This window comes from Chelonia mydas, chromosome 12, assembly GCF_015237465.2.
Source record: "Chelonia mydas isolate rCheMyd1 chromosome 12, rCheMyd1.pri.v2, whole genome shotgun sequence".
Lineage (NCBI taxonomy): Eukaryota > Metazoa > Chordata > Testudines > Cheloniidae > Chelonia > Chelonia mydas.
This window is the reverse complement of record NC_051252.2, coordinates 25,232,940-25,251,932: the sequence shown is the minus strand read 5'-3', so window position 1 is coordinate 25,251,932 and position 18,993 is coordinate 25,232,940. Positions and strand designations below refer to the sequence as shown.

The 18,993-nt window shown below is 38.6% G+C and overlaps 1 protein-coding gene across 2 annotated transcripts in view; it reads right to left on the bottom strand.

The window, feature by feature from the left end:
* Positions 1–10,039: 10,039 nt before the first annotated feature.
* CMTM4 (CKLF like MARVEL transmembrane domain containing 4) overlaps positions 10,040–18,993 on the bottom strand; it is a 48,729-nt gene continuing 39,775 nt past the window's right edge. The window contains exons 3-5 of one of the 2 annotated variants that reach the window (XR_005222181.2): positions 13,825–13,923; positions 11,631–12,573; positions 10,040–10,969 (exon numbers count right to left, since the gene is read on the bottom strand). Coding sequence is in view for 1 of the 2 variants with exons in the window: in XM_007058627.4 (XP_007058689.1) it covers positions 12,400–12,573; positions 13,825–13,923 (273 nt within the window). In the remaining variant the exon portion in view is untranslated. Of the gene's footprint in view, positions 12,574–13,824; positions 13,924–18,993 lie in introns of both variants that reach the window. The other variant, XM_007058627.4, reaches the window with a different exon arrangement.

The following is an 18,993-nucleotide window of genomic DNA, read 5'->3' as shown; positions in this document are numbered from 1 at the left end:
TTGTATAGAGCCTTTTTAGACTGTCAATTACCTTACGGGCTTGCCAGCTGCGTGACACCAAATAAGTGTTTAAGAAAACATTTAGAAGACTCTTGTCAGTTACACCCCGGAATTTCACATTTCATGGCAAGAAAATTGAGGTATGATGATCACAACTCTAGAAGTCCATCTTGTGATTTGTATCTCAACTCTCCACCCAAGGGGGCATGTCCAATACATTAAGTGAGAAACAATGTTTCTTCAGACTGCTGTATTTGAGAACCACAACCCCGCTAATCTGGCACCTTTGAAAGCAGCAGGCAATTTAGAGTTCTGGATCAAGTGCAGAGAAACTGGTTTTACTATGCCCTTGATCAAGTTCATTGGTTAGTCACAGATTTCAAAACCTGTATTTATGGCCTGTGCTTTGCTGGATCGTTGTAAAAACTTGCAACGTGAATAGTACTAGTGGATGCTTCTGGTAGCCCCAGCCTCAAAACTCACTAGAAACACAGGGTTAAACACTGTCCAGGGAATTCAAATGAGTTTAACAAGGGTTTTTATTTTTCATGATGTTCCTTTACACCACTACAAACATATTTTTAAAAACATGACAAATGAAAAGATGTTTCCTTTGAGCAGGGGACTGTTTGTGCTGTTTGACAGTATCCAAAAATGAAAATCAAATGAGACCGGTAGTCTGTTAATCTGTTCTACTAAACCAGAAGTCAACTTTTCTCCAGGGTGGGGGTGGGGGGGGAAATAGTAGGATTTAAATTAAGAATATAAATTTCACTTTTTCTACACAACAGCCAGGCAAGACCTTTTGTGGTGATCACCACACACCGCCGGTTACAATGCCAGCAGCAACCTGCCCCTGTTGCCCAGCATTAAATCTCTGATCTTTTTGTACAGCATCTAGCACGATGGCACCATGATCTGTGCCTGAGGCTCCTACATGCTACAGCAAAACAAATAAAATCCCATTGCTGACTTCATCATTCCCCAGCTATTGCATCTCTAGCTCAGGTTACTTGCGAAGCCCATACAGAAATTGCAACTGGTCTATCTTATAGCAGGTCATATTTTAAGTGGTACATTTTGGAAAAAAGCACATCACACCAGTGCTTGACACTCTTCAGGGAGTCCCTCCCCAAGGGAGTCATCCAGCTTAGAGGGTTGTGGTGGATATAGGGCTTAAAAAAGAGCTCCCAACCACCTGTCACTCTCAAGCGATCCCTCACAGGTACCTTATAAAGTGCCTCCCAAGCTTCCCAGAGTTTTTCACAACATTCATTCAATGAGCAGATCCGCCAAGGTGTCCTCCCCTAGCTTCTTGCCTTCAGAGACTCAATGCCTTCATATCGTGCCTGAAGCATCTAAGCAATAAATAAATTCATCTTCCCACTTCCCAGGATAATAGCTCATGCCACTTTCACTCTGAGGTGGCAGAAAGTTATCCATTTCCTCTAGGATTTCAGTCTCAGGCTTATTTACAAGTCAGTAATAGCATTTCATTGTACAGGACAAAAAAATCCCTCAAAAGAGTTCCTGCCACAAACACACACCTTGGCAACTAGGCTGTTTGAGCTTTCTGCTACATGGAATTTACAGGGACTACTTACGTGTTTGTTTGTGTTTTAACAACTCTCTTATCCACAAAGAATCTCTTTCCTGGTGCTTTATCGTCCTCACCAATTGAATCACAACAATTTTCTTTAAGCATCCAACTAATAAACCAGTTTACATCTGCTGTAGTAGTAGACGGCAATTTCAGATAATCATCAGCAAAGATGATAAATAACCAGCCATGATACCTAATACTGAATTTATACATTACATTTACAGATGACAACAAAATGTTTTAAACACTTTAACATGTCCATTTATTAAACAAGAAATCCTTCACAAATGATTCCGTACTATACTGATCAGAAATTAGTGTTCAGAAAACTATTTCCCCTACATACAAAAATACAGATTTTACCACTATGAAGACATAATCAGAAGAGTACCATGAAAATTTGGAGAGCTCATTATCTTGATATATCAAAAGAACAAAGGGAAAAAGCTAGCGAAGAGACAACAGCGAACTCAAAAAGCAGCACAAATACTACATTTTAAATTGGAAAATTAAAAAAAAATTATTGTGCCCATATACAAAACACTGAATAAGCAAAATGACATTTAAAACGGATAAAATACACCATTTAAGCTGTGTTATAAAGGCATGTGTTTTAAAAACATATAGACAAGATCAAACAGCAAGTTAGAGATTGCCTTCTATATCACATTAGTAAATTTATTACAATCCTTCAACTTTTGTTTATACTAGAACATTAATTAAAAAAGAAAAGAAGTGCATAACATAAAAGAATATCAGTTGCCTCTATAAAACAAGTTTAGGAAGCGTTTGTTCGTGTATAATTTTCTTGCCTTTAAAGTTGTCCAGAGCATCAACAGAATTTCTTTGCATAAAAAGCCTGACAGCTACTACACTTACTGTATCAGGTGAAATTAGTTATTGATACTGTGAAGAAGGTGACACCAGTTTGGATTAGAGGGTAAGTACCTGTGCTAGAAACTTTCAATATTGTTTGTTGACCATCTTACTTGTGGTTTTTTGCTGATCTAAAATAGATATAAGAACACCAACCAAAAATACAGTTAAATTGTATCAGATTGTAAATGAACTTTAAACATAACATTTTGCTTGAATGCAATTTTCTTAAAACTAAAAATTCATTTGTCAGAACGTGCTTTTATACATGGAGGCGAGATAATCACATGGGGGCCCGAGCCTACGGTCCTTGAAGTCAACAGGGAGTTTTGCCTGAGTAAGGGCTGCAGAATCAGCCCTGAATTTGGAGTGGCACGTACGAAAATGCTTAAAGTATTTTCCTTGGCAGAAAATTACAATTTCCTTATCCAAAAGGGGAAACACACAAGGGTATCACACAGGGGAGTTTTGCGAATATTAAAAGGAAAAGTGGACCAACTTTGCCCAACCCAGTAGTCTGCAAGTTCAAAGACAGATAGTTTTAACTCTGATTTAACTTACACACAGATTTGAAAATTTAAAAAAAAAAAAATATTCTAAATGGAAATTTCAGAACCTCCTGCTGTTCATATTTACAACTATGGTAGCATAGGAATGGATTTCCTGTCACTTAAAGTCTTTCAGCCAAGACAAGATATTTCTTTTTAAAATTTATATTCTAGCTTAAGTAGTGGTCTAGATGCAGGAATGTTTGGATCAACCTCAGTTGGGGCTCAGATTCAGCATCAGGGTTGCATATGCATCCCACAAATGGGGATCTCTTCAGGCATGTCTTAAAAGGGGGGAGAGAAGTATTTTCAAGTACATTTCTCCGTTAGTCTGAGTTGTTTTCACTTTTCAGGTTACAGTTTTGGGCAGAGCAGAGCAAAATAGGTACAATTTTCCTGTTCCACCTTAAACTCAGAACTTTACTATTAGTGTACAAAAGGAAAAAATGGCTGTTGTTACCATTAAGGCTACTGTTAGTGACAATAAAACACAAAGCTGGAAATGTGTTAGTAAGCCATGTTACAAAAATAGTGTTTACTGGTTTAATACATTACATTTCTGTCTTTATGACTGACAAAGTACTTATACCAAACATGGAAGGCACCCTAGGTGAAGTAGTTTTTCCAATATTTGTTTACAAGTATGTGAAAAGACATAACAAATGTCAACTTTTCAAATCAAAACTGAGCAATAAAGTGAGTAATAAATACATACTTTACTATTTTATTCTGGGTTCCTGAACCCTTACAAACTTCAACATATACAAACAGTTTCAATGGACACTAATGTAGAAGAGGAGAAACCTGGCCAACAGAACACCTTTCAAGTAGCTATATCATTCATTCTAGGATGTCCTAAGTGTTGTATTTTAAATATAGCAATTATTTTAAAATGCATTAAATTGATCACAATACAAATAAAAAGTACTCTCTCACTATAGGTCTGCAATGTGATTTAAAGCTGCATGAATGGTAGCGATAAGATGCACTATCCCTCCACAATATCCAATCACTAGGAACCAGTAAACATTCAAGATCTAAAGTATAAAAAGTAGAAAATTGAAGGTAGCCAATTTTCAAAATACAAGATGCTAGCCGGAACCACTTTAAACCTATAGACTTCAGGAACAATATAGCATTGCTAAAATATTTAGACTATTATACTTTTGGGATTAAAAGATTACTAAATGTACTAAAATCAAACTAGTTATAGATATTTCCTTTCAAATGTGAAGCTTTCAACTAAATATGTCTATTAACACATTTGTCTAAAAAACAACACCCTGAAATTTACCATGTTCTGGATACTCATCAGGTCCTTGCAAGTCAAAACAAGCAGATGTTTATATTTCATCCTGTTCCCTCAGTATTTCACATCCAGAGGTTATTAATATAGTTGAAGGGACCAGCCCCAACAAAAACCCAAAAACCTGTTTACAAGATCTGGACACTGCCTTTTCAAATGCTCTTAAGTCTTCATTATGAATTTATGACTATTTCCATATCCTTCACTATATGTTAACTAGCTTTTACTTAGCTCATGAAATCCATGGGACTGAAAACCTTTATAGTCAGTTCAAAGCTCTGTGTTATAAATTTGTCAATCAAGGTAACTGCTTATATTCTATATAAAAACAAAATTAAATATTTTCTTTGCCAACACCTGTGACTAACTATAAAAAAAATATTTATTAGCCCATAGCTACTAAAAAGACAAATTTTCACTAGATCATTCATCCAGCAGAGCTGAAAGAGTTCCAGTGGGATTGTGAATAGGTACCTAGTGTGTGTGCCTGCGCAAGATGTACTTCATCACATTTCTGGAGAGAAATGGGTGACTTTCACTTAAAGGCATAAAGAAGAACACTTTTGAAACCTGCATGTCCCTAAACAAAATTGACCTGTGTTATCGACTCTAATCAAAGCATATTATAAAATCACAGCCTGAGTAGATTTTCTTTTAAAAGTGTGTTTCATGAACATCAATGGCTACATTAGGGACAAAGATATTTTTCTTTTAACTTTACACAAAAAATAAACTTTAGGGCTAGACTGTATCCTCCTACTCTCCCAGTCAAATTTGAAACCTCTCTGCTCCTGCGAGTGGATGATGGGTATTATGGCGATAGTAAAGACAGTGCTAATAAGAAAAATTCTAATGAAGTATCCAACCAATTCTTGAATAAGGAGAAATAATTCGTAAAGAGCGATTTAACTTAATCCTGCTTCTGAGTCTTGGTAATTTCCCCTACTGAAAGGAAGAACTCTCTACCACTTTTATTAGCAGTTTTCAAATACAATTTCTTTCCAGATCCTTACTTTGACAAACATTACAGCATTCTGCTATTTTCGTACATATTTCCGTTTCCTTTCAAAATGATATTTTTATGACCATGAGGCCTAAGATGGGTTTAAACACAATAGTTAAAAAACAACCTTCTATCTCTGCATAATGTGTCTGATCCTTAGTTGACTCTAAGGCAATCCCAGCAGTGCACCACATTATGCATAGGGCTCGTAGCGAGGGACTAAGTATCCTGATCTTGCAGAGATCTACACACTTGCTCAACTTTACACAATGTAAATAGCTTTGATTTCAATAGGACTACGCAGTGTGTAAAACTTTGCCAGATCAGTGCCTAACATGGGGCACATTCACCCTTCTGGTGAAAGCAGTACTTGCATTCTGTAGTGACTCCTTTGACCAACTACTGGCTTTTAACTGGGTTATTCGATAACCACACTGACTGATATAACAACACAGCTCTGACACAGATTTTAAAGTATACTGTTCACAAGTACAGAATCTCTCTGATTTAGTATCTTATTTCCTGATTAGGGATGGGATGTGACCTAGGGGCTGGGAACAAAAAAATCCAGATTTCCAAACCTGTTTCTACCATTGACTCACTGTCTCTCTGTCTCCTCTTCTGTGAAATGCAGAAAACACCACCCTTCTCCTTCCCAAGGGCATTGAGGATTATTAATTTCACACATCACTTGGAAAATAAAGAGTTATGTAAAAGCATTAACAGATTTTTCTTAGGTTCATGGTCAGATTCTACCAGACTATTTATTTGTCCTAAATATCAAAGACCTTTGGCTCTAGAGGTTATCATGTTTATGCTATTTAGACTTGAAAAACTGTTCAGTCTTTACATCACATTTGAAGGAGGATGGCTGATGCTATTTTTAATAGTGTTTGAAATGCAGCGTGCCTCAGGCTTTTTGTGACGGGTGCTCAAGAACCACTGTAATATTAATTACCACCCCCAGAAAGGAAATGGATGAAAGAATGTTTATTAAAAAGAGAGTCAGAAAAGAAGACACTAGGCACAGTGGTGGGGAGATTTAAGACCAGAAAAAGATTCCCTGTTGAAAAACAAAGCTGGTATTGATGAAATTATGTGATGTGGGTAAGTTAAGCACCACTTGCACTGCCTCAAACCAATGTAACAGAAGGGATAAGTAGCATAAGGGAAGATCTTCACTTGTTTAGGGAGGCCAAACTAGACATTTCATTGAAAACTTTAGTGATTAATTCTACAATCCAGTTGCACAGGACTACCTGGGTCCGTTGTCTAGAACAGCAACTCTCAAACTGTAGTCCAGACCACAGAGCTCTATCTAGTAGTATGAATGAGAGTATTGTAAGACCCAGTGGATCTTGCAGTAACAGGGCAGGACCATGCCAGGATCTTTATCTTACGAAGCAGTCCCTAGAAAGAAGAGTTGAGACAGTCACTGATTTAGAAGAGACTGAAGATAGCCAGCTGTCCATCTCTCCCCACTTCCCACCAAAATTAACTATCAGGTACAAGCAGAAAGAATAAAAATGGTCCAGACCATTCTAAGTGATGGGCTACGGAACTAAGCTATGTGATACAAAACCTAAAAGGAAGAGTAGTTCCCTTGTTAATGGAAAGTTAATTTCAAACAGAGCTTTATCTGCCAATCCTGATAACACTAAGGCTCTTTAAAGCTCCTTTCTGATGTCATTCACATCTTTGCCTAACAGACAGACAATCTACCACCAAGAAACAAGAGAGTAATAAACTTTGCTACCACAGCCAACCAAGCTATAACTTGTATTCAAAAGGACTGGATGGATAGCACAGACATTGTGGGACCAGGGTCACTGTTTCAGAACCATCAAGTGCTAGAGAGCTTGGGGTCCTCTGAAGCATTGGCATGAAATCTCACAGCTAGTTGTCTCTCTCTCTGGAAAAGAGAAAGGATCTTCAATTCTTTTCACCTCTGTGCCAGTGCTTCTGACAGAAGACATGATTTATAGGAGAAACACAACTAGTCAGGGACTTGGGTACACCACACAGCTTCCAAATTTCTGAAGAAGGGAGCAAAAAAGACCAAATTAATCTCAAAGGGAAGTACTTAACTAAATAAAGAGAAAGTGCTGGACAATCTGCCCTCATCTTCCTAAAGGCAGAGCCAAACCCCATTTAGTTTGGTGGGGAGGGAAAACAAAAACTTCCCTAGTGAAACAAGATAATTATTAGGTGATTTCCATGGGGGGGTGGGCGGGGGGAAGGAGGCAGGAAGAACCACCTTCGCTACTAGGCAAGTAAATTACCAAATACCCAGTTCCTACTAGCTTTCTTGCAACATTATTTCTATGATAGAGAGTGGTTTCCATGTTGCTATGGTTACAGAGAATGTGACAAGATGAGCAAGTGGCCAGGCTGACAAAATTGAATATTGTATTGACAGAAAGCCGTGTAAGGAACTATTTAAAACAAACAAACAAACCAAACCAGAAGTCCGCAAGTGTAGCTGCTACCATTAGTTGTCTATTTCATTCATGTTCTCTTATGGGTCGGACCCTACCAAATTTACAGCTGTGAAAAACATGTCACAGACCGCGAAATCAGACCTTTCCAGTGAAATGTAGCTATTGGAGAGGAGGGAAGACGAGCAGGGCTGGGGGAGCCTCGGCAGGGGGGTTCCTACCATGCACTGGGCTCCTGCTGATAGTCCGCCAGGGTGATGACGGACAGGACTTCCTCTTCCCCTGCACAGCTGCTCTTGGGAGGAGATCAGACCCACCTCCAGGTACCTCTCCCGGCTGCAGAAAGATCCATTGCCATGCTGCCTTCAGAGCCCAAACAGCAGCCACCAAGCTTCCTGCAGCCTAAGGAGGTTCCTGGAGATGGAGGTGGGTCTGATCTCCCCTGTGCTGCTGGGACCGCCCTGGCCAGGGGCTCCTAGCTGCTAATCCCAGCTGGTCTGGGGAGGGACAGGACATCCTCTTCCCCTGCATAGCAGCTTTGGAGAGGGAAGAGGGAGAGATCAGACCCACCTCTGGGGCCTCCCCCAGCTGTAGGAAGCTCCACAGAGCCCAGCTCTGAAGGCAGTGCAGAAGTGAGGGTGGGAATCCCACGACCCCTCTACAACAGCTTTGGAACCCCCCAAATCTCATTTTGGGTCAGGGACCTTAACGGTTTCAACACTGTGAAATCTCAGACGTAAACATCTGAAAAGGTGAAGCTGACCTATTTTAAACCCGCCCCCAGCCATGCAATTTACCAGAATGGACCGTGAATTTGGTAGGGCCCTACTTATGGGATGTGCACAGATGTGGCAAATTTTCCCCTCAGCTACACATACACACTGAAATACATTGGAATTGCATATCTGAGGACAGGATTTGCCTCGGAAAGAATGCCCAGATGCCTAAGACAATTTCAAGCACCACATTTCCACATCGTTGAGAAATGGTTTAATGGTCTGGTTTTAATTTGAGCTCTATTTACAATGTTGTGGATCCCTTTGTGGAGCAAAGTAGCTCTCTTGTGGACGAAGGGAAGTGGTCCCTTTATGTTTAACAAACAGTTCAAAGTGAGACTAACTGGTAGTAAAGCAAAACCATAATCTGATAGGGGGAAGCACTTTAACATGAGTTTCCTGTGCAAGTTTCACAAAAGTTAAACTTTCTGCCCCATTTTTCACATAGAGGCCAATATCAGTATTTGCATTTTGGTTATTAGTTTTTTAAATGTGTTGGCAAGATGCTGATATTTCATTATGCCACAGTACGAAATCCAGTCTGGAAAAACCAAATCACTGTGTACATACTGTAGGATATCAATATATGAATTTTAATTTTCTATCATAAGCCAAATGAATCCATCCCCTTCAAATTACATGACATTCATAAATAACGTTTTCCTAGATTAACAAATCTCTAACTTACACTTTTTTTTAGAACTATCTATACAACACTAAAATCATCTTTGGTCCCAAAAGTAATAAGGAATTTACATCTATTTTTCAGTTTGTTTACAGTTATTTAAGATTTGTGTTCAGAAAGAAGATTTTTAAAATTTTTATTCTGTCCTAGCTCATCTCAAAAACTTTATATCTTCTTCCATAATTGTGCTGACCATGTAATCATGGTGTAAATAATAAATAATGATATTTTGTACTCAGCACATCAAAGCCATTGTATCTCATGTGTAACCATATCATACATTTGCTATTTGATTGTACAATATACTATACTAGAGACCATTATATCAGATTACTGGGAAAAAAAAGTAATTCACATTAGCTAGCCAGACCAAGCACGCACTTTAACAAAAACCTTCTGTGATCTAACTGACAAAGTGCTATGCAGTTTTCCCTCCTTTCCCATGCAGTAAAATGCACATAATGTTAAAAGATACCAAGAAAGTACATAAAATTGTAAATGGATCACTCTCTAGGTCTCTAAGTAACCAGAACATTACTTAGGGTCAGAAATTAACTAGAAAAGCACAAGGGGACTGTATAATATATCATTTCATTCCTTTTTCTGATCAGCTAACAGGATACACTTTTGCTATGTTGAAAAGTCTGTTATTATACCATACACTGGATTCCTCTATTACTTGACTTCAGCAGAAGTATTAATATGGTGCCGGATAATGCATCCTCCGAATCCCTTTTTTGATAACATTTCAGTATATTCCTTTAAACTAAGCTGCAAGTCTACCCTAAAGATCACTGTGTTTAGTTTTTAAGGTTTATGGATATTCTTTTTTTTTTTTTTTTTTTTTTTTTTTTAAACCACAGCATCTACAAACTACCCCAATTATATCATCCCTCCAACAGTTGGCACAGCATGCTGAAAAACAGCTTACCCAATGTGCACTGTGCACACCACCATTCAGCACTGCTAACCATACTGAGTTATGGGTCGGTTTTCATGTGACACCCCATTAAAGCTAGCCTTCACCAGAATTAATTAATAAAATGGCTATGTTCTTAACCACTCTAGAGGATCATTAGAACTTGAACTATTAGATTAGACGCTAAACTCAGCACTCCCTTCAGTTACAACTTTCAGTGAAATGTAAAATCTAACATTAAATATGATAATATGATAAAAAGACCGCTATCAGATTTTAAAAAACCCATCAATTTCCTCTAATCTAATTATTAAAACAGAATTTTAGAAAAATCTAGTTTATGTGGAATGATTGCAAAGAGCAAACACGTTGGAGAATGACAAAAGAGAAACAGTTCCACTTTCTGGTTTTCATGCATCAGCACAAGTCTTGCTTTGCCTGAGAAATGAACAGTGCAGAATGTTCAAATCTAGAGCCTTCCCTGTTTCGTTTGGAATTCCAAAAATAAAGTTTCATGTAAACATTTCTATTAACATTAGGACTGGTAAAACTCTGTTAGGAAAAAAAAAATCTACATTTTTCACTTAAAATTGACTTAATAGTGTCTTATATTTATGATTCCAACTATGTATTGGTGTAAACATCAACCCATATTGGGAATAGTTACACATGAATACAATGCTAAAAGTCTGTGGAATGAACTCAGATCTGGTGTGAGTGTATACAACTTCACTGACTTCCATGAAGATTTTACTCATGTACATCAGGTTTATATCTTGACTCCACTAGGGGGTGGCGTGGTATTGTGTTCCCATCTACAATAAATGAGAAAGCTGTTGTAAACACATGTCCATATGCCAACCCATTATTACATGGGACACACATGAATCACAGAGCATATAAGATATTGGTGAAGTTTCCCTAATAAAATTATGACTGAGGTTCTAGACATATTATTGCAGAATTCAAGTTCTCTAACCAGAGAATATAGTCTTCTCTTCACTGAAAGTTCAATGGAAGTGAGAAAATTTGAGCTAGGAAAATGGTCTGTAAACATGAGAAGCAAACAGAGAAAAACAACAGGAACCACCCATATGTCCTCATTACCTAAAATTAGCTTCAAAGGAACATTATAAAAATGTTTTATAGCTATGCCCAATTTAGGCATTAAACCAAATTATTTTATCTACTACCAACCAATTTTAATTTAACAGAACAACCAATCTAAAACCAGAATATGCCATAAAATGTATTTATCCTACACAAAACACAACTCCGTAGTCTTGGAATACCCTACAATATATACATCATGCATTTTTGGTGGCTCCTGATTTCCTTAAAATTCCCAGATGACAAAACCTCGGATTAAAATTGAACCATGTTTGGGGTGTAGAGTCTATTACTTGACAAACCCCCCAAAAGTATTTAATGAATGAAAATCACGTAATACATATTCAAAGACGAGTAGATACCTACATACTAGTGTTGGGCTGTGTTGACTGTGCAGCAGGTGAAAGTGCTAGTCTTTCACAGGTAGGAGCCCCATTTCAAAATCTGGTTGAGGTCATACATGAAATGAGTTTGGTGGTTTTGGTATAGTCCATAGTGCGTCTGTCCATATCACCAATCCACCAGCCCAAATATCTGACGTAATTGCCTGTCTCAGCTGCAAAATGCACCAAGGATGGAACTGTGGGAGGTCTTGCAGGTGAGAAGTGAATTGCATTGGCAAAGCTGCATGAGGAAGTGTATAAAGTGTTTGTGTATGCTAAAGCTGGCTTATGTTATTGCTATTTGTCCCTCACTTTCTTTTCATATGCAATAAAATGTACTTAAGTTTTGGAGGATTTCTTTCTTTTAACAGAACAATATAGTGTTGATCATAACATTCCTACTGGGTGATGAAATAGTGGTAGAGTATGCATGTCTCTCTAGAGCTGGTACCTGGAAAGAAGAAGTACTATACAGATGTTTAATCTAAAATATTAACATACATCAGATATATATGTAATCATTGTATATAGATCATGTTTTTGAATGACCAATAATTATAGCCTTCAAGCCAATAGCTTCTGAATAAATGTAGATCGACTTCTCTCTCTGTACATATAAATGGTCAGCTTATCTCTGCCAAGACTCTTCCTAAAAAATGAAAACTTCAAACTATATAAACTTCACTTGATGAGACAAAATAAAACGTTGATGTTTTCTATCCCCTCTTTGCAGTCCCACTCAGCCGTAGTTTTCACGCATCCAGACGCTGAATCTCAGGGTGGTGATCTACTTCTCTTGATTCTGTCCGAGCACGAATGTAATCACTTGTCTGCCGGCTGTTCTGCTGTCTGCTGTTCATTCGCCATTTTTTAACAGCTAAATACATATTCACAGCATACACTATCATCGCCAAGAAACCAAATATCTAAAAGAAACAGCAGCAAAACTTTGTCAAAGGCAATCTTCCAAATCAAAAATGGAAACAGTTTCACAACAAAACCCTTAGAGCTTGATGTTGTACTTAGCATTGACACGTTGTTGTGGTCTATAAAAATCAGCTCCAATGCCTTTTATTTTAAAAGAATTTTAGCATTTGTGAAAGGTACTGGATTAATTATCTTAAAGATTGAAGGTCTCTAGCCACAGAACACCCTTGACATTGGCAATACAAGACGATGTTCATGTCAAAGGGACCTCTAAGCAAGACAGGATAGTTCTTTCCCCATTAAATCCTCGACTTTTCTGCTGGATTTAACAAGGATGCCAAACACAGATTGTGGATCTTGTGAAACTGAGTGAGAGAGAAGCTACCAGCTTATTGCTTATACAAACACTCAGCAAATGGTAGTGATTTTGATCACTATAGAGCTAACCTGGCCTCAAGACAGTGATGCAAACACAAATGACCTAGTGCCACAATGAGAATTCCACTCTCACTTATCTACTATGCTGTGAAGCAATGAAAGTTAAATAATGCTACTCTACCATATGGCACTGAATGGCAAGGAGGGAAGAGATCATTGTCCCAAGTTCAGGCCCCTCAAAGCACAGGAAATAAGGAGCTAATTTTTACTTTCCCTCAACTTCATCCCTGCAAAATTCTGTGGAGTAATTATTATACCCAGCCTTGCAAAACTCATTAACATTTGCCAGTTCAGGCACAAATCGATTCACTTGCCCTTATGATGGTTGTGGTAATAAAAAATGAACTCTCTTTTACTCACCCATAAAAGAAAAACTTACTAAAGAGAATGCAAGGAGAATTTTGCAAGACTCTCTGTAACAACTTTAAAATGAGCCTGATTTCATGCATAGCTGTAACCTTTTATTAAAAGTAATAAATAATGTATTTACAAATGACCATTCAAAGTTATAGAATATCTGAACAACTAAGCCTAAAACTTAGTTTCTTTGGCTCTTACCATTAAAACTTTTGGGGGGAGAGTCTGGGGGAGGGTTCATCCAATATCACCTCATGTCATAGAGGGAGAGCTGATTTCCTTGAAATCAAAACATCGCTACTAGCCAAAAACGTGTAGACGATAACCATTAAAAGTGTATAGAGATATGTGAGCAAGGGTGAGGGAAATATCCAATGGGGTGCAGGAAAAAGTCACCCTTTACTTCTGATGAAAAATAATTGTCAAGAGTAAAGAAATTTGAATTGTTTTCTTACCACAGCAGCAATTTCTGCTCCAGTTTTATGGTTCAAAGCAGCAAGTACTACAGATGCAATGAAAAAGAAGAAAGTGCTGAGTCCAGTGTTGACAAGATCCTATAAAAATAAAGTTATTAGAATTACACACAATCATCCTTTTTTGTTTTATTCTGATTGGATTAAACACAGAGGAAGATCAGAACAGAATCTGCATTAACACTTCTCCCAACTTTTACGTAACTTTTTTATCCTTTTGCAAAAAAGGCAATGATATCTATCCAGGAAGCACATTACACTCAAAACGTACACGTACACACAAATATATATACACATGCTGTGTGAGCTCAATTTGCAAACCGCTGCAGCTTCAGAATATGTTACACCAGTTTCTACTCAGAGTTAGTATTTAGAAGCAAAAGAGCACTGCTAGTACAAACAGTGAATACGCCTATTTTACTACAGCTGACATTAAAGAAACCTGCAGCATTCCAACTGCTTAACCTTAATGCAGCTCTCATGTGCGACTCAAACTACTGCTCTCTTTCAAGCCACTGGAGCCAGACAGCGTCTTATTTGTAAAAGTACTCCACACTTTATGGCACTAGATGAATAGTGCAGAATGTCTGTATTACACGCTCTCGCTCTCTCACACACACACACGTATTAATATGCATGTATTGGATAGGCAAGTATGTAATATTCACACACTATTTATCTATATTGGTCCATAAACACACACCTATTTATATAGGTATTGGACAGGCGAGTATGTAATATCCAGACACTATTTATATATGTCCATAAAAAAAAACGACACTCTCTCCAAGAGGTTACCAGGATTAGAAAGAAATCTGTTTCTTTTTTAAATGTAGAAACACTTGCAGCAGCAACATATACAATTCAACTAACTAGACTATGTGTTGCTTAGCAATGAAGTAATCGTGCGGCTAAGCTTCCAGCATTCCAAATCAGGTCATTAACATACTGCTGTGGACACTACAAATTCTAAACCACCAGCTATTGACAAGAGGGCTATTTTCTTCAATACTGCATTCAATTGCCAACAGTTAAAAATCACAAAAGCAAGAGATAAAGTACCAAAAGAACAGAGTGGTAGAATCATTTAGTTTATAAAGAATCCCTAGTGTGTTACTTAGGGCACCCTCCTGCATCATTTTAAGGGAAAGAAGCCCTTAGTGTTGCCTTGGAATCTAGCTGCTCAGACAGCTAGTTACCACCAGTTCTCCAAGACAAGCAGAGTGCAATTATGAAGGTAACTGAAAAAGGTGAGGGAGACAGGGGCAAGGAAGACTGTTGAATGCAGCAGCTGAGGACAGGGCAAGGTAGGTAAACTGAAGGAACATGAAGTAATTAGGGGAAGGGAATAACACAGTAACTGAAGGGACAGAAGGATCAGCTTTGTACAACCAAGGCTGCAGTGCAAACCATAGTTTCAAATTCAAATGTGGCAACTGATACTTCCAAAACTTTTTATATTGTAGTTATTTCAAACATGCCCACCACTGTATTATCTGTAATTAAAATGCACAGAGTTGTCCATAGTGGCCTCTGCTGTTAGTCTTTCCTACATTCAGCAGCTTTGCTTACTGCCAATTCCCACTCTCCATCATATATTGCAGCAACATTTTTGCAAAAAAGCAAGTCTCGTTCAGTGCTGTAAAAATGGTTATGCTTGGACTCAGACATATTTCTTCAAATGGGGCATTCCATGGACAAGGGCCCTTGACTAAGCTCCAGGAATCTCAAACTTTGACCTGGCCACAGTTAGCTACACTATGAAAGCAGCTGTCACTGTGGGTTGTGAAAAGATGTGGCAAGGCTCCAAACCCATTTCTGCCTTAAAGGCCAAAGATTTGAAAAGAGCACTGGAAGGAGAGATTATAGAGGGTGCAAATCACTGTCACATGCGCAAATCACATGATATATGTGCTCAGCTGGAAAAATTTCTGAGAACATGGGCTACTACATTCTGTACAAACTGGGGTTTGTGTTTTCTTCACTTTCAGCCCAGGTACAGTAAATTACAATGAGGTGAATACAAGGATCGCTATGGCCAGATCCTCGTCTAAAAGGAAGAGACAGTTTCCTGACACGTTGGAGAAAAAAACATTGTTCACTACTGTTGCAACCTGTATCCAGAATCAGTGATGAATGCAGTAAGACTGCCAGGCTACCTGGACAAATGGAGGGACAGGTCAGTGACCAAAGATATCAAAATGCTTGCATGTGACCAACACCTATCTAAAGAGTAGCTACCTCAAAATATACCCAGGCAAGCCTGAAGTGATAGTGGTTATATTTGCCAAGGAGTATTACAACCAAGATCAGGAGCCTAGGCATAGATGCTGAACAAGTATATATGAAGGCACAGTTCCTATCTTGAAGACTTTACCATCCAAAAAATAAAGATGTCCACTTACTGCTTTCAGGGAGCAAGCAGCATTTCACAACCTCTCCAAGTGGAGGAGAAAACAGACACTACTGATCCCTAGTATGAGAGCTGCTCAGTGCTAGTCTTTGGGTCCTGTTTGAGGGGAATGACTCAAGTCATCATAGTGTTGCACTGTCCACTTCAGCTAAGTCTTGTAAAGGCGTCAGTAACGCCTAGCCCTGATGCTATTCAACATTTTCATCAGTGATCTGGAGGTAAATATAAAATCACTTCTGACAAAGTTTGCAGATGACAAAGATCAATGGAGTGGCAAATAATGATATGGGTAGGGCAATCGCTCAGAACAATCTGGATCGCTCAGTGAACTGGGCCCAATCAAACAACATTCATTTTAATATTACTAAATGTAGAGTTTAGCTTTTTTTTTTTTTAAAAAGGAAAAACAACAAACAACTGAGAGGTGACTTGATTACAGCAGATAAGTAGCCACACAGAGAGAAGGTACTAAGAGTCTCTTTAATTTAGTGCAGTATTTCCCAAACAGTGGGTCGTGATTGGGATGGCTGTAGATAGTTTGTGGGCCCAGTGCAGAGGCCCAGCTGGTTGGGTGCAGTGGGGGTGGTTTGGAGTTTGAGAGAAAGTCCATCCTACAATGGTGGCTCCTGACCTTTCCGGGTGTCGTGACCTGGTTCAGAGATTCTAAGGCCAGAAGGAACCATTGTGATCATCTAAGTCTTACCACCTGCAAAATGCAAGGCCACAGAACTACCTCAAAATAATTCCTAGATCATATTTGTTAGAAAAACATCCAGTCTTGATATGAAAATTGCCAGTGATGGAGTATCCACCATGATCCTTGGTTAATTGTTCCAATGATAAATTATTCTCTGTATTCAAAATGTACACCTTATTTCCAGTCTGAATTTGTCTAGCTTCAATTTCCAGCCATTGGATTATTGGACCACCTTTATCTGCTAGATTGAAGAACCCATCATACCTTTCTCTGCTGGAGTGAAGAGCCTGGCTCTCTGCTCTGGGCGCTGAGACCTAGCATACGAGGCCTCAGCATCACTAACTCAAATTTGGTGCAGCCACTCCTCCGTCATGATGGATAGAACGGGGACAGGCCAAAATACCCAGAGCAGAGCCCTCCAGAATGAGCTTGCTCTCACCCAGGCTCTCCTCCACTCCAGGCTGTAATTAAGATTGTAGTGCCGGGGCAGAGATGCTGCTGCAAGTGGTTGGTCATCACAGAAGGATGAGGACACTGATCTATGATTTTGTGCCCCCCACCCCCCCGCCAATTCCTCATGAAGTTGGATCTCAGTGGGTCACAAAAAAAAAAAAAAAAGCATTTGGTGGGTCGCCTTAGTAAAGAGTTTGGGAACCACTAACTCATGTACAAAGGCATAACCAGAACCAAGGGCTGAAAGCTGAAGCCAGACAAATTCAAATTAGAATTAAGGCACACATTTGTAAACAGTGAGGGTGATTAATCACTGGAACACAGCGCCAAGGGAAATGGTAGGATATCCATCTCTTGATGTCTTCAAATCAAAACTGGATGTCTTTCTGGAAGGTATGCTTTAGCCAAACAAGTTATTAGGCTCAACACAGGGGTAACTGGGTGAAATTTAATGGCCTGTGGTATATAGGAGATGAGGCTAGATGATCGAACGATCTCTTGTGACCTTAAACTCTGTACCTGAAAATCCAAGTAAAAGGATACAGAGTAGTACAGGCAAGGAGTTCTGCCCTGCCCATAAACAGAAAGACCAATCAGTGCCTCAAGACCAATCGCCATGTCATAGGCTAGTCTGAAGTCTGACTGTGAGAGGTCTAGGACAGAATGTGAAATGCTGCTGAAGTTCGGCTGTCCCTACATTTCTCCATGAGTTTTCTTAGGAAGGAGAGCTGGGAGGCAGGGTGGTAGTTGGAGAGACTGTCTAAACGAAAGAAAGTATTTATCATCATATTCTATTGAATTTTTCAAGGAAGTTATCAAGTTTCTCCCTCTGAAAAAAGCAGTGCTTCTCATTTCAAATGAAAAACATGACAGCCTCAAACTTTAAATGCTAAAATCTGGTTTGAAAAAGCTAAAGCCCAAAGGAAGAGAGGAAGCTATGGTGAGGATTCTAGAAGCAAAAGATGTTTTGTAAAAAAAAAAAAAAAAAAAAAGTTATATAGTAAGATGACAAAATGAGTAACCATAACAATAAAAAAGAATAAACTAATTGAAAAAAGATGTAGTTTCAAATCCGGCCACGATGTAACTGAAGTTTTTACTATTGTATTTATAGACAAAGTAAAACCACATCACACAGATAGAAGAATTTCAGCTGAAATTACAGCAAACTCATGAGACAGCAAGTTGCGCCATAAAATGGTGTTCAAAGCTGCTGTCCATAACAGAATAAACCCTAGGATCTGAGTCAAATCCACTCTAGTCTGCTACTGCTCCTTTACTCTCTCAGGAATAATTTAATGACAGATTGCTTTGCTGTTGCTTGCTCATGATTTGTTATCTAATGGTCAGATTAACTGTCCTAATCAAAATGAAAGAAGTATCTAAAATTTGTTAGATAGTGACACTTTCAATGTAGTATCCACGGGGCAGGTATTTGCCTAACAACAGTAGGTCCACAGGGCTTATTTTCAAAAGCCTGCCCCATTGTATGCTACATATTTAGCACTGTGTCACATTTTTTGTGCCCACAACTGACAGAAAGTGCACATATTAGTAACTAGGTGGCAAACTACCTGATGAGGATGGG